Source organism: Cyphellophora attinorum (assembly GCF_001299255.1).
Source record: "Cyphellophora attinorum strain CBS 131958 chromosome Unknown Contig2, whole genome shotgun sequence".
In the NCBI taxonomy this organism is placed as follows: domain Eukaryota; kingdom Fungi; phylum Ascomycota; class Eurotiomycetes; order Chaetothyriales; family Cyphellophoraceae; genus Cyphellophora; species Cyphellophora attinorum.
In genome coordinates, this window is record NW_017253230.1 from 244996 (window position 1) to 258962 (window position 13967).

At 53.2% G+C, this 13967-nt stretch overlaps 7 protein-coding genes across 7 annotated transcripts; 6 read left to right on the forward strand and 1 right to left on the reverse strand.

Moving 5' to 3' along the window:
* Positions 1–550: 550 nt before the first annotated feature.
* AB675_2381 (uncharacterized protein) lies at positions 551–925 on the forward strand (the record flags this gene model as incomplete). The annotated part of the gene is made up of 1 exon (XM_018142349.1): positions 551–925. One exon carries the CDS (start codon positions 551–553, stop codon positions 923–925), a length of 375 nt encoding a protein of 124 aa, XP_018005117.1.
* A 57-nt stretch (positions 926–982) lies between these two features.
* AB675_2382 (Endochitinase 1) lies at positions 983–1768 on the forward strand (the record flags this gene model as incomplete). The annotated part of the gene is made up of 1 exon (XM_018142350.1): positions 983–1768. The coding sequence occupies one exon, from the start codon at positions 983–985 to the stop codon at positions 1766–1768; it is 786 nt and encodes a 261-aa protein (XP_018005254.1).
* A 249-nt stretch (positions 1769–2017) lies between these two features.
* Positions 2018–2978, forward strand: AB675_2383 (S-formylglutathione hydrolase; the record flags this gene model as incomplete). The annotated part of the gene is made up of 3 exons (XM_018142351.1): positions 2018–2273; positions 2325–2743; positions 2814–2978. The coding sequence occupies 3 exons, from the start codon at positions 2018–2020 to the stop codon at positions 2976–2978; spliced, it is 840 nt and encodes a 279-aa protein (XP_018005340.1).
* A 792-nt stretch (positions 2979–3770) lies between these two features.
* On the forward strand, positions 3771–6373 carry AB675_2384 (uncharacterized protein; the record flags this gene model as incomplete). Its single annotated transcript, XM_018142352.1, has 2 exons — positions 3771–4513; positions 4540–6373. 2 exons carry the CDS (start codon positions 3771–3773, stop codon positions 6371–6373), a joined length of 2577 nt encoding a protein of 858 aa, XP_018005216.1.
* A 634-nt stretch (positions 6374–7007) lies between these two features.
* AB675_2385 (uncharacterized protein) lies at positions 7008–8974 on the reverse strand (the record flags this gene model as incomplete). The annotated part of the gene is made up of 2 exons (XM_018142353.1): positions 7008–7840; positions 7894–8974. The coding sequence occupies 2 exons, from the start codon at positions 8972–8974 to the stop codon at positions 7008–7010; spliced, it is 1914 nt and encodes a 637-aa protein (XP_018004815.1).
* Positions 8975–9512: 538 nt separating this feature from the next.
* Positions 9513–11226, forward strand: AB675_2386 (Secologanin synthase; the record flags this gene model as incomplete). The annotated part of the gene is made up of 2 exons (XM_018142354.1): positions 9513–10685; positions 10741–11226. 2 exons carry the CDS (start codon positions 9513–9515, stop codon positions 11224–11226), a joined length of 1659 nt encoding a protein of 552 aa, XP_018004921.1.
* An 818-nt stretch (positions 11227–12044) lies between these two features.
* On the forward strand, positions 12045–12846 carry AB675_2387 (uncharacterized protein; the record flags this gene model as incomplete). The annotated part of the gene is made up of 2 exons (XM_018142355.1): positions 12045–12347; positions 12487–12846. 2 exons carry the CDS (start codon positions 12045–12047, stop codon positions 12844–12846), a joined length of 663 nt encoding a protein of 220 aa, XP_018004968.1.
* Between the last annotated feature and the right edge of the window lie 1121 nt (positions 12847–13967).

Genomic DNA, 13967 nt, shown 5'->3' on the forward strand with positions numbered 1-13967 from the left:
ATCTGTAGGTTGAGGCAGTAACGACAGAGGTTGTGAAGGATGGCGAGTTGTGAAGGTTGAATGGAGTGTAATGTGCTGCAGCGAGTAAGTCGCAATCGATATCTGGGGTTGCTTGACTCGTAGGCAAGAGGCCCGTTTACCTAAGCTGCCAAGGAACCTTCTCGCAGCTCGAGGGTTGTAGCGGACTTGCTTTCACTCTCTCTTCCACTTTGCCTGTGATTACTGGACCTCATTGCACTTGTTGCGTTGTGTTTGATCCAAAGCCATTCCGCTGATTCAGCCGACCTATCAGCCTGATGAAGGGAGGCGACATGATGAATGAGCCGGTCTTGCCTTTAGCTTCGTTTCACACATGATGGCTTTGCGCAATTGATGGCGGCTGCCCAATGACACTGAGATTTCGAACGTAGGTATTGCTCGCTGGATGTGAATGACTGTCGCAGAGGGCTCCCTGATTGTTCTTCCAATCAACCTACTTGTTACCCTGCAAAAATCGCATTCAACGGCGGTAAGGTGCGACTTAACCTGCGACAGATCAATGCCTTCCAAGATGCAAGGCTGGGGTGTGCGTGGCACCTTCTACATGTTGACCACTCTCGTCAGCATCTCTTTGGCGACCGCTCTTCCAACACAATTCAATCAATTTAGAAACACTACCACCTCCACCGCAAACAGCTTGAACAGCCTCACCAACATGACGTCTCCGGGAGCCCTCCACCGCACTTTTGCAAACATGGGATACTGGCCAGCCTGGCAGGATTTTGACCCAAAAGGCACAAAAACAGACTCGCTGACGGATGTCAACTATGCATTCGCCTCGATCGACGCTAATGGTAGCCTGCATCTGGGTAACGATTCGGGACTTCGCTCGTGGGTTCAACAGAAGAAGCACTCTCCGAATCTCAGAGTTCATCTAGCTGTCTGAGGTGGCACCGAGGACGCAAGGGCTCAATTTGAAAGCATGCTAGCAAAATCCCCCAAAATGCATCGATTCACGACATCAGCGCGAGAGGTCGTTGAGTACTATGGTCTAGACGGTATCGACATCGACTGGGAGTACCCCCGCAGCGTAGAAGCTGGTCAACAATTTCTCGAGCTCATGACCCGACTTCGTCAGGTCTTGCCCCAGCCATACCGCCTTAGCACTGCCTTACCAGCCGGCGAATGGGTCCTGGAATTCATTCCTCTCGCTGCGCTTGCTAAACAAATCGACGCCCTCAACCTCATGGCATACGATTTCGTGGGCGCTCACTGGGGACCTGGAGTGACTGGCCATCAGGCCCAATTATACGCAAGTACTGGTGAAAGTGGCGGAAGTGGGAATGCCGGTGTCCAATATGTCATCGACAGAGGCCTCCCTGCGGCGAAAATCATGCTTGGTATACCTTTGTACGGCAGAACTTTCGAATCTACAGACGGTCTCCGTCGGCCCTTCCAAGGGACTGGGCGACAGGAAGCATACTTGGTGAAGGATCTTCCACTGCCCGGCATGCAAGAAGTCTACGATCCCGCGGCCGTTGCGGTCTATGCTTATGGGGACGGCGAGCTTATCACCTACGACAGCAAGGACAGCGTCACCAAGAAGGCCGAGTATGCACGAGGCAAAGGACTGGCTGGACTGTTCTACTGGCAGATTGCTGGCGATCGATTTGGGGGCGATAGTCTCATTAGGGCGGGCTTCATGGCCTTGAACTCCAGCGGCATCGACACCGCGCACGTCGCCGACGAAAGCATTCATCAGGGCGGGCTTCAAGAGCCTCAACCCTGATGGAGAGCAACAAGGTTGTCAAGCACATGCCGGAAAACTATGCCTGGAAGAGTGACCTATTCCAGATTTCCCGAGCGCGTGCGGGCCTCGACTCGATGCGGGGCTCCTGCGGAATCGCAGCTGTGCCCCACGTCACTTTTCGCGTTGGAGATCAACATATGACCGCATTCTGCAATAAATACTGCAATGCTTCAAAAGCCTCCCATTCATTTCGACATCCTGCGTTTCTGCTCTCACCTTGCTGTCACAATGTCTGTCACTACCAGCGCAACAATCGCCAGCTTCGGCGGCAAGCTGCTTAAGCTCGCCCACAATGCTTCGACCACTGGCTGTGAAATGAAATTCAACCTCTACTTACCTCCACAGTCCACCTCATCAAAGGTGCCACTATTGATCTGGCTGTCTGGTTTGACATGCACTGCGGACAATTGCTCGGAGAAGGGCTTCTTCCAGCATGGCGCTAGCAAACGCGGCATCGCTGTCCTATACCCAGATACCTCGCCGCGTAGGTCGTCCGGGTAGAACAGCAGGAGCAGCAACAGCTAACGAGTAACAGGCGGAGTCGGCATCGAAGGCGAGGATGAGAGCTACGACTTCGGCAGTGGCGCAGGCTTCTACGTCGACGCGACCGCCGATCCCTGGTCCAAGAACTACAAAATGTACTCATATGTCACGGAAGAACTTCCTAAGGTTGTCTTCTCCAACTTCGATCAGATTGACTCAAGTCGGGTCAGCATAACGGGGCACTCTATGGGCGGACACGGAGCCTTGTCACTATACTTGAAGAATCCTGGCAAGTACAAGAGCGTCAGCGCCTTCGCTCCCATCTCAAATCCTTTGAAGGCACCTTGGGGTGAGAAGGCATTCAAAGGCTACTTCGGTGAGAAGGACTGGCAGTCGAAAGGAGCAGATCATGATGCCACCGAACTGATAAAGAAATGGAAGGGTGGGCCGTTGGACATCTTGATTGATGTGGTATGTTTCATAGCCCTTGTGAAATGCGATCAACTGACAAACGCTAGGCACTGGCGACAACTTTTACAAGCAATCGCAGCTACTACCAGAGAATCTGGTGGCAGCAGCAAAGGAGGCCGGCCAAGAGAAGGGTGTCAACGTTCGCTTCCAGCCAGATTACGACCACAGCTACTTCACTATGGCGTCGTTTGCAGATGATCACGTAGATCACGCGGCCAAATATCTGTTCGCATAGTGCGTAGACGCCAGCCCTCGCAAATGGATTGCTGACTTCGATAGAAGCAAGGCCAGGCAGAAAATATAATCAACATGACTCCCGCTCCATTGTTCCGACCGAAACTTTCACCATACGCGGGTGTTTCGCGATTTCGTTCGGATCGTGTTCAGCAGCGAGTTTGCTGCATCGTTTGGCGGTTCTGGCGACAGTGTCTAAGACATGATGAGGCACTGTACTTGCATTTGCTACTTGACACAACTGGCAAACAAAGAAGATGACGCTCGATTGACACTACACTTTACCTGTGCGAGACAGTCTCGCATGCTCGTCTCAATGCTACAACCAAGACGGAAAAGTTATCGCTCTCTTGGTGATCTCGGATCTGCCACTGCTGTCGCAGTCATCATTGAACAGTGAAGACATTCATGGCTTGTCAGCTTCACCATTGAACGTGACAGTCTCAGACGTATTGAGCGAGAGCGGCCACCTATTCACCTGACTGGCCGCCTGTAGGCGACAACAAAGGCAATTGTATGCTTTGTTCTGTCACAAACAAAGATTGTCACGGTCTAGAAGTCTCGAGCAGCCCACAAAGATCACACCATCATCCGAGACTGCCTTGGTGAGCTGCCTTATTCGTGACGCCTTCTCCCACCGCCTCCGCCTACCAAAGATATAGTCGCGTTGGCTTACCAGTCTAGTTCGTTCTCTCTACCCATATCCACAACTCGCAGGTCAGTCACACACATTACTATGGATATTCGGCAAGCTTACCACAGAAAGACTCCCTTCGGACCACGCATACCCATCATGCTGTCAGACGACGGCACACCTCCAACACTGCAGTCGCTGGTCAACGAGTCAGTCCCGGAGGAGAGACCAGCTCGGCCAGAGCCCTTCACTACCACCCATCTCAAGACCATTCTCCATAACAGCAAGCTTCTTCTTGATCTATATCGACAAGGCCGAGAGGACCCAGAATCGTCTCCAGATTTGCTTCCATTCGAGCCCAAACACCCCATTGACTTCTACCGCCGGTTCGCCAGCGGTGAGGAGTCTCGTATGATCGCTGAGATCGAGCAAATGGGTCCAGAGCTGCATGCATTCCGGATCAAGCACCAGGACATCGAGCTTGCCAGACTGAAGCGGGAGGCTAGGCGGGGTTTGGTGGAGGACAGCGATGAGGTTGTCGTACCTGGCAACGAAGGCGAAGGTGGGGTTTCTGAAGAACAGTATGTTGACCTTCCGGAACACAAGTCTTCTCACTCTTCCCACGATGAGCAAGCGCTCGAGCACATTTCCCGCGAAGAAGGCATGGATGCTAATCTTAAGAGTACTCTTCAGGACACTACTGCAGGAGATTTCCCTAGTGGATCCCGAGACGGAGAAGGCGAACGAGGCGTTCATGGAGCATTCTACACAGCAAGCGAACGCGAGCGGATGCCCAAGTACCAACCCTTCGGCCCACCCAGCACAGGAGAACACACATGTGGAGAACAGTGCTATTTCCCTTTCAACTTCGGCACAGGAAGACTTGAACCCGAAAACCACTGGTGCTACCTCGCGCCGACCTACGCAGCAGTGCTGAGCAGCGCGATCAACTCAACACTGCCATCCAAGGAACAGCAAAAGGAGACCCAAGATTCGGAACCAACTTCGGGTTCAATCATCCTGTCTCCTGGCCGCAAGAATGGGCACTCCTCGACATCAGACTGACGGTGAGTGTGCAAGAATACCTAGCGGCTCTCCATTTCCCTGATCCCGAGGCTGTGGCCAACGATGCTACTGCGTCCACTGGATTCGCGGCTGCCCTTACTGAGGTACCTGCAGACAGCTGGCCGAGCCCGTTCGAACTGGAGGTGGCTCGTCTGGTGTCTTCACCTTCTATCCCAAGAACCGAAGTACACGAAGCCGCCAGTACAGTCACATTCCCGAACGAGACTCAGCAGCCATATCGCCAGGAGAAGCATGAGACTACAGTCCTATTCGGTAATGTCCCGAGCGATGCCGTCGAACTCGACGCAGCGCCATCTCCATCTTCTTCAGGATCTGCCAACACCTCACATGAGCTCGACAGCAATACTGCCATTGTACCCACCAACCGGCAGGAACCCCGTCAGCAGAAGCCAGTGGGGCTGCAGTTTGGCGCTTTCACTCCGGACGCGTTCTTCGATGACGCTGATCCTATTCCCACGGCGTTTGTGCAGCAAACTTTCAACAAAGCGGCCCATTCATCTCAGGAAGGTGGTGAAACACAGGTCGCGGCAGCGCCAGAGTACTTCAACCATTCTGCTGCTGCATCTTCACCAGCACAGCGGACCATGACGGCACCTGAAACGATACTGCCTGTCGCATCGTACGACGACGATGTCCATTCGCACGAAGCAGAAGATCTCTACCAGTCTCCAGACCTGAAGGCCCTCTACCACGACACCGATAACACACTCGCGCCTTTCCAAGTCTCCGTTTCACAGCGCCCACCTTCACCAGACTTCTACATCCCTCCGGGCGCGAGCAGACCCGCAGCAGGCCCCTTCGTCCCAGCTCTACCGCCCACCGATCATGCCGATCATGAACATCTGAAAGCAGCACAAGCACAATGGTGGGCGGCGCAGACCGCTCTGAACTCCCGTCTGCGAAACGACAAGTACACCGCGCTGAATCAACTTCGAGAAAGTGGAGTGACGTTGTTAGATCCCCTACCACAGCGTTACAAGACTGAAGCGCTGATAGGCCTAGGTCACCATGTTCGCGGCGGTAGTCAGGAGCTTGGCTTGGAGTACGGGTTGGGGGCGTCTGGACCTTTAGCGGCAGATCATAATGGTGATGGCGACAGCAACGGTCAAAACAGTGCAGGCATGGGGTTTCTCGGCTATGGCAGCCCAGTCCCTGCACCAACACCGATGGCGCTCCTAGCATCACCGCCACGTATCCCGATAGAGATGATGCCGCCACAGGTCCAGAATCGCATCCAGACTCTGGCGCCCCGACCACAAATAGTCAATCGTTCAAGCACGGTTCCGCTCAACGCGACATCTTTTACGTCCAGCCCCTCACCAGCCAACGTATCCAACCCGGACTTGAATATCCCGAGGGCTCCACGTGCGATGTTGCGCAAAGCTAAGACGCTGAATGAGACTGCTGATCAGGACGACCGACGTCGCGATGGAGTCTTGGTGCTAACAATGGACCACGACGAGTATTTGGCACAGAGCAGAGCACTAATCATCCTCCGAGACACCGTCAGAGAGGCAAGGGCAGCCATGGCCGTGGAAGGGGGGTGGGAGAGAAGAGAGATCAAGGATGAGCCTTGGCAGCAGATTTTCCGGCAAGGCAGGCGTTCAGTGCTATCGGCTAGTCAGGAGCAGGGGTCATTGGTACGGCTCCAGTGTTGGAATTGTCCGCACGGCTAGCTAGCTGGCTCGTACACTCTTCTCAAGCAAGCGCAAGACTTCTCTTCTCGTGTACGAACTCTATCAGCGCAGCATCGCATAAATGCCAACATGGAAATACATAAACCCTAGAATAAACCAAGTCGCACAAAACAAGTTCATTGTCCCTTCCGGAATGCTCCGTGCATAGTAATAACTGATTCTGCCTACGCTGCCCAAGATGTCCTTCTGCCCATTGCCCCACCGCATCCTGAAAACCCATGCCAATAACACACGGTGACGAAAATGAATTGGGAGAAATAGCAGTAAGTAATATTTCTGTGAAGGGAGAGTCAAGACAAACTGTGCTCGGGTCTTGGCCAGATAGATATATGCCTGTCGATGGCGGCACCGCACAAGATTCGAATAGCGCTTTCTTCTCTGGTGCGATGGATGTGTAGCTCTGGCCACCGTCACGTATGGTCCTCGAGATCTTCATCGCCTGAACGCTGCATGATCTCATCCATCGTATGGGGTTCTGTCACCTTTAACGCCCGAGCCTTTGGCGCGAGACAATTCTTGGCTCTTTGCAACTCATCGATCAGAATTCCCGCTGGTTAGATCACACTCTCACGTGCTGCTTGACTGCACATACCGCGCTCCTGCAACCTTGAAATCAGACGATGCAAAGATCCCGAAAATGGGCTTCTCCCATGCGCACACGTCTCGAGATCTCTCCGTCCATCAGTCCGTGAGCGTAGCATTCGCCAATGATTCTGTACTGATGCACTTCTCCGCCGTCGACTGGTCGCAAACAGTACAGTACCCTCCCGCCACTCAAGGCCCAGATTGCGTCGCCGACCGAGGCAGTGTTGGGAATTACGAGTAAATAGTTGTCCTTGCTGAGTCCGAGGTCTCGTTGAGCGAATGCTTTGGCACGTGCGGCCTTCATATTGAGCTGGTAGCGGTACTCGGTCATCGACAGCTCAGCACGCGGTCTTTGCAAAAATTCATTCTCCACTTTACCGCCCCGTTCTGACGGTCGGCCGTTGTCATCGTAGACGATGTCCAGCGCGAGTGTCCTTTTGAGGGCGTCGAGGTAGGTTTCGCCGGTTGTCGCGTACTGATTGTGCATCCCCATCGCCCACTCGCGTCCCTTGACTCGGGCGACCGCCTTAGCGGCCTCGAGATCTGGTCTGGAGTCTGGTATAATATCTTTGAGTACATCGACGTATACTCCGCTGACGAGAAGGGTGTCGTTGCCTCGAATTTGAGGCTTCTTAGATGCTGGTAGCTCCGCGTCAAGAGCACAAAAGGACGGCAGGTGAGAGAGCTTGTAGTTTGGCAGACCTCGGCGATCAAGAAAAGCTACGGCTCTTTCAGGTACATTTTCAGGAGCCCACAGGTACTTGGGAATGGGATTTTGCTTGGTGCTGCTGGAGAAGTTCGGCACCCAGGATGGCAGAATGGACTCGACGCCTGAGGCGTTTTCACAATCTGAGCCGCCGCCTGATATAGTACGTTGCCAAGGAACTCCAGTTCATGACCGGACTGGGCAAGACAATACCGAACGACACTAAGATACACGTCAAGTACCGTCTGGCCCTCGTAGTCAGGTCGGATGTAGCCGCGCACATCATCCGGTGCCAGGTACATGGGAGCATACACTTTGTCTCTTGCATCGGCGCAGTCGCTGTGTCGGAGCATGTCCAGAACCTCCAAGAAAGAACCTGTGGCTTCCTGAATTCGCAATTCTCTGAAGATCATAAGCTTTAAAGCCTCCTCTGCGGCTCCGGTGAGAAAACCTGCTTCCATCCCCGGAGTCGATGAGATGCCCGCAGCAATTATATAAGCGGTAGTGAGTTCCAACCAGTCGGTCTGCTGGTCACTACACAGGAATTTCACTTTGCAGGGGGGCATGAACGCGGGCCCGGGCCTGATTGCAATCGCGACCCAGGGCTCCGGAACGGTGGCTTCCTGAAAGACCCATGTCCGTGTCCACCACGAGCTTTTCCACAGAGCCACGATCCCGAGCCAAGCACTGTGTGTTCGAGAGCCAGGGACGTCAAAGATCCTCCTGTCGCTCTTAGTCGTGACGGTCTGCACGAAGTGCGCAATATATTGGCCATTGGTTCGATACTTGCGAGGCCACCACCACGGACGATAAGGGGAGGCTTTCTTCATATCAGCGAGACGCAATTTTCGAAAGTAGCTCAACGTCTCAAAGGCCAGACGATTGTTGGATTCGTTAATCGCGTTTCCCAGCCAGACCAGGACTTTGGCAGCTTGCTCGTAAAGTTGCTTCATCCGAGTGATCTGGAAGCTCCTTTCCCTCGAGGCATCTGAATCCTCGCCCTGATTGATACATATGGCATCGACCCATAGGTAGTCGCTCACTAGCTTCGAGCTTTGGATCTGCTGGAGCGCATCGTTGAGATTCGTCCGAATCGAGAATCTTCGGCCATTGAGCGAGATCTGGTGTCTATTGTCTGGTGGGCCCCATGTATACGACAATGCAACATAGTGCGGTCTCGAGGGCAGTGGAACGTGGACGATCTCGAACGACAATGGCTCTGGTGGTCTCGTGAGGGGTTTCAAGAGTCTGATCTCGTCAGACTTCAGGCGCAAATAAGGAAACCCCATGATGGCAGGCGTCACACAGCGATCACTTCGATCCTAGCCCACATGCTAGGATACTACCTAGGACTCAGACATGTGAGATAGAGAGTAGCCAGGCAGGGAGCTGGGAAGACCGCATGCGCACAACATCGAGGAGATCGCGTTCGCGTCAGGCTGAACACCTTTCGTGCCAAGCCACTTTCAGCTAGATTGCACGACGTGCAGATCGACATCGCAAGAGAGGATCTTTTGGTATACCAGGAGCTGTATGATAGCCTGTATCTCCTTGCTGGCGACACATGTCCGGTGGCAAGATCGCGCCACGTGGTGATCGAGCTGGAGACATTATATACGGTGGTGATAGAATGTTACAACCTCAGGCCTTCCAGCTGAAGCTCGAGACCGCCTCGCTTCGACAGAGCAGCAGAAGTACGTGAGGAACCTATGGCAGCGCAAGAGGTAGGTGTCGTTGCTGAAGCGATTCGTGAAGAATAAAAGCGTGCAACAAAGGCATATCAAGACGTGAATCTTATTCATCAGTTTCTTTGGGTCCACTGTCGAAATGTTACTGCTCTTGAAGTTAAGCTTCGTACTTGCCTTGGCTCCAGCACTACTGTCATGCTACAGACTTGCTCAAAACTATTCTGCTGCTCGCAAGACTGGTCTTTCTGTTGTCATCAGTCCGTTCAATCCATTCAATCCCCTTTGGATCCTCACACGACCCTACATCAACCCGTTGCTGTCTTACCTACCGTTTGGCTTGAGCGAAATCACACAGTATAACTATCTTGGCTTCACATGGCGAGACCAAAATCGACTTCATGCTCGCTACGGCAAAGCCTATATCATCGCCACACCTGACGAGAACCATCTGGTCGTTGGCGATGTCGTTGGTTGCGACAAGATCCTGAAGCACTATCGAAATTGGTCCAAGAACAATCGTTTCAACGACCCACTAAACACGTTCGGCTGCAACCTCGGAACTGTTGATGGGGAAGAATGGCAGAAGCACAGGAAGGTGACGGCCGTCGCGTTCAACGAACGCAACAATACATTGGTCTGGCAGGAATCCGTCAAACAGGCGAAACAGATGCTGTCCACATGGCTGTCAGCAGACATCGTTGAGACTACTGTTGATGACCTGAATCTCCTGGCCCTCCATGTCCTCGCTTCAGCAGGGTTCGGGACCAGCTATGACTTCGACAGTCCTCTCACGATGCCGGCATCCGAGCATACGATGAGCTATCGAGATGCGCTGACAGGTATTATGAAGAACATCTTCATTACGTATTTCGCCGCCAATGCAGGCCTCCTCACCCCAGTACTGCCCAAGACATTGAGGGCGACTGCCGAAGCAGTTGACGAGTTCAGATCCTATCTGCTCGAAATGATCAAGCACGAGCAGGCAGCCTATCGTGAAGGCGATCGTGCCGAAGCTGCCAACCTGATGTCGAGTCTGGTTCGCGCCTCTCAAGCAGAGACTCAAAGTGATAAGGCAAATTCTCGCCACAGCCTGACGGCATCCGAACTTGCCGGCAACCTCTACATCTACAATGTTGCAGGTTTCGACACTACAGCAGGTACGCTAGCATACGCAATAGGACTTCTTGCAGTCAACCCCACGTGGCAGACCTGGCTGCGAGAGGAGATCAACACTGTCGCCGCAGAGGATGAGATCAAGGGTGATCAGTACCAAGACATCTGGCCAAGACTAAAGCGGTGTCTTGCCATCATGGTAAGCTTCCCATCATACGTATTCATGTGAGAAATCATACTTATACGCTATTCAGCACGAAACCCTGCGCGTCTACGCCCCGCTGAACGCGATACCCAAGCACACCAACTCCACCTACCAAGATCTTCACCTCAGCACCGAAGCCACTCACACCATTCCACCCAACACAGCAGTCTGGGTCAACAACGCCGCCGTGCAGATGGATGAAGCACATTGGGGCTCGGACGTGCTCGAATGGCGTCCCGATCGCTGGCTTGACAAGTCGACTGGAGATATCATTCAACCCGCAAATAAAGAATTCCTAGCTTGGTCTGCCGGACCCAGAGTGTGTCCTGGCAAGAAGTTCTCTCAAGTTGAGTTTGTGGCGACGCTGGCCTGTTTGTTTCACAAGCATAGGGTGGCAGCAGAAGTTAGGAAGGGAGAGACGGGGACTGAGGCTAGGAAGCGATTGTTGGAGGTGCTAAGAGATTCTGACATGAGGCTGGCTATGAGGATCAATCGGCCGGAGAAAGTTAGACTGAAGTGGGAGAAAGTGATGTAGAAAAGCCTTGGAGGTCGGGATAGTAGTATCATGTCGCTTTAGGAGCACCACGAGTTTTATCGACATCACTGTAGACTGTGTCATCCGTCAGCGCAAGAGGGGGGTGGAAAAGCAGCGCGCAATCTACCACTGGGAGTTACGTTGTGGCACCTGAGCCATCTCAGTCCCTTGCCGACATTACGAATACTTCGCAATCGGCGACGTCTTAGGCAGCTCTTTCCGCTGAAAGCGAAGGTCTCCTGCGTGTTGTAGGCATACACAAGGTGAGTAAGTCACAACTTACAAGTCCAAGGCCCAGCATACCTCGATGTTGCCAAGAAAGGGTTTGGCTGAAGCTCGAACCAAAAGCGCTGGATGGGTCCACCCTTCATCACGAAAACTGGGTCAATGGCGCTTTCAATCAAAACTGTCACACCTTTCTGAACACGAAATTTGCATATGTTTTCTTCCATGACGAAGGTTCAATAGCCTGAGATTCAGCACCGCCGTCCATACGCGCTTCGCCTGGCACGTGGCTTTCATCTTTGAGCCGCAATTGCCTAGACAAGCCCGATTTTTTCGCTCACGCTCCCGGGCCTCACTTCTTGCCTGAAACATGTTGACCATGGTAGGTAATCTGGGTCTGGATCATGCCGAATGTTGCTGTGAGCGCTCGTAGCAATCACCACCAGCGCCATAGCGTAGCACTCGAATGCCCGCTGTCAGCCGCTGAGGCTTGTTCAGGCTGCGAGCGTTATGATACAAATGGGTGCCATGTGCTTGTTGCCTGTACAGTCTGAGATTTTCCACTGACCACTCACACGCGCTCAACCTCCAGCATGCCGTCCCTCACTGTCGCCGGTCTCATTGCCGCCGTCCTTTCCATCACCACTACAGCAGCGGCACAATGCGCGCCCGGTGCCGGTCCCAGGATCATCAATGGCCGGACCTGCACCGTTCAGTGTGGCATAGATCGCCGAGGCGGTGACTACGATCGCGCATACACTGGTACCTTCGAAGGCTGTATTCAGCTTTGCGCTGCCGCCTCAACTTGCGTAACCGCCCAATACCACGGCAAGACTGGCTGGTGTTATCTCAAAGATTCACGGAACCCGGCCGAAACGAATGTCGACGACGATACGGTTGACTGTGATCCCAGGGCGTCGACCACGACCACGACCACTACAATGACTACTACGACTACTACGACCACGACCACGACCACGACTACGACCACAACCACAGCCACAACGACGACAACGTCATCGACTCCTCTCAAAGCCCAAGGTGACACCTGTATACGAAGCTCCGAATGCGCTTCTGGCTTGTGCACCTCCACAAATTACTGCGGACCGCTACCGAGAGGTTATTTTTGTGGGATCAACAGTGAATGCATCTCGAAGAACTGCTATAAAGATCCTCCCACATCGGGCTACGGCGAGTGTCGTTGATGACTTCCCTGTGACCCACCTTCACAACGACAACTACAACTACCCACGGCTACAAGATACACTCACCGCTACCACCACAACACAGACTCTGCGGCCCGGTCCCGGAAAGGCATTCTTTCTGCCGCGCACAATCCGTCTGCGCCTCCCAGCTTTTATGATGCTGATCTCACCGCCGAGGGCGGGCTATTGAGGCTCCTGCGCACAACTGACCAATATGGTATCCAGTGATTAGGGAGGTGGCGCCAGCGGGATTTGGAGGCAGCGGTATGGACGAAACCGGTGGGTGGGAAGAGGTGGAAGTTGGGATGTGGAATCGTCTCTTGGAGATCTGTGGTGCGGATGGGAGGTGTTTGGCGGTGCTTTATGGATTGTCGAGGCTGATTTGTTCGTTGGATGGTAATACGAGCGCATTTGGGTGTCGTGAGCCAAGGGAGTTTGTGGGTAATGGTTGCGTTGCTTTAGAGTGTGAGGGTTAAAGGGGATGTCTTTGGAAGACTGCTAGCCATGGATAAAGGGCTCGACGGCGTTGGGTGAGCTTCGGATGTACAACATGATAGACAACACATGTGCTGGCGACCTTTCAACCCTCGCATCCCGACTGCGTTGTCATTTCTGTTGCTTGAATATGAGAAGACCTCCACGACAGAGACGTATTGAGCACGGGCTGCTCCTCCACGTCAAATCCGCAGAGCAATGCAACAGCCGGATCAGCTCCCGAGCGAGCCTCGAGCAGACCGGACGTACATGTCCTGCCAGCTCAGCCTCGCTTTATTCTAGTCACATAGTTTCGTACACTTAAACACCAGAACGCCCTCGAATTGTGATCAAAAGTCAGACTCACATACGCCAGACTCGTAGCGGCACTCTTATCCTGATCCATCGAAGAAGCTCGCCCCACCAGATAGCAGCGGATGCTACCATAGGATGACAATATGGTGGAAATAGAGTGAAGAAGTGACGAGACAAGCAGGGGATGCTGGACAAGACGAGTACTTATATCTCTTCAGAGTGTGTGAATCCGAAGGGGACCGAAACGATCACTTGAATGACTCAGCTTGGGTAGTATTCACTGTCATTTTCATGATCCGTGAGCGAGTACTTCACTGCGTGATTGCAAGGCCTGAAAAGAGGTACAGTAGACCGACACAAGAGCCAGGTGCCGTAGGCTATCGAGGTAGGCCATCGAGTGGTCATTGCAAACGTGAACTTGTTGAGCAAATTAGTCAAAATACACTAGCTACGTACACAGCTCTCATGTCTGGAGTATGCCATCACCTCCTGCCTGGTCTTGAGCAAGACCCTCAAGGCCTG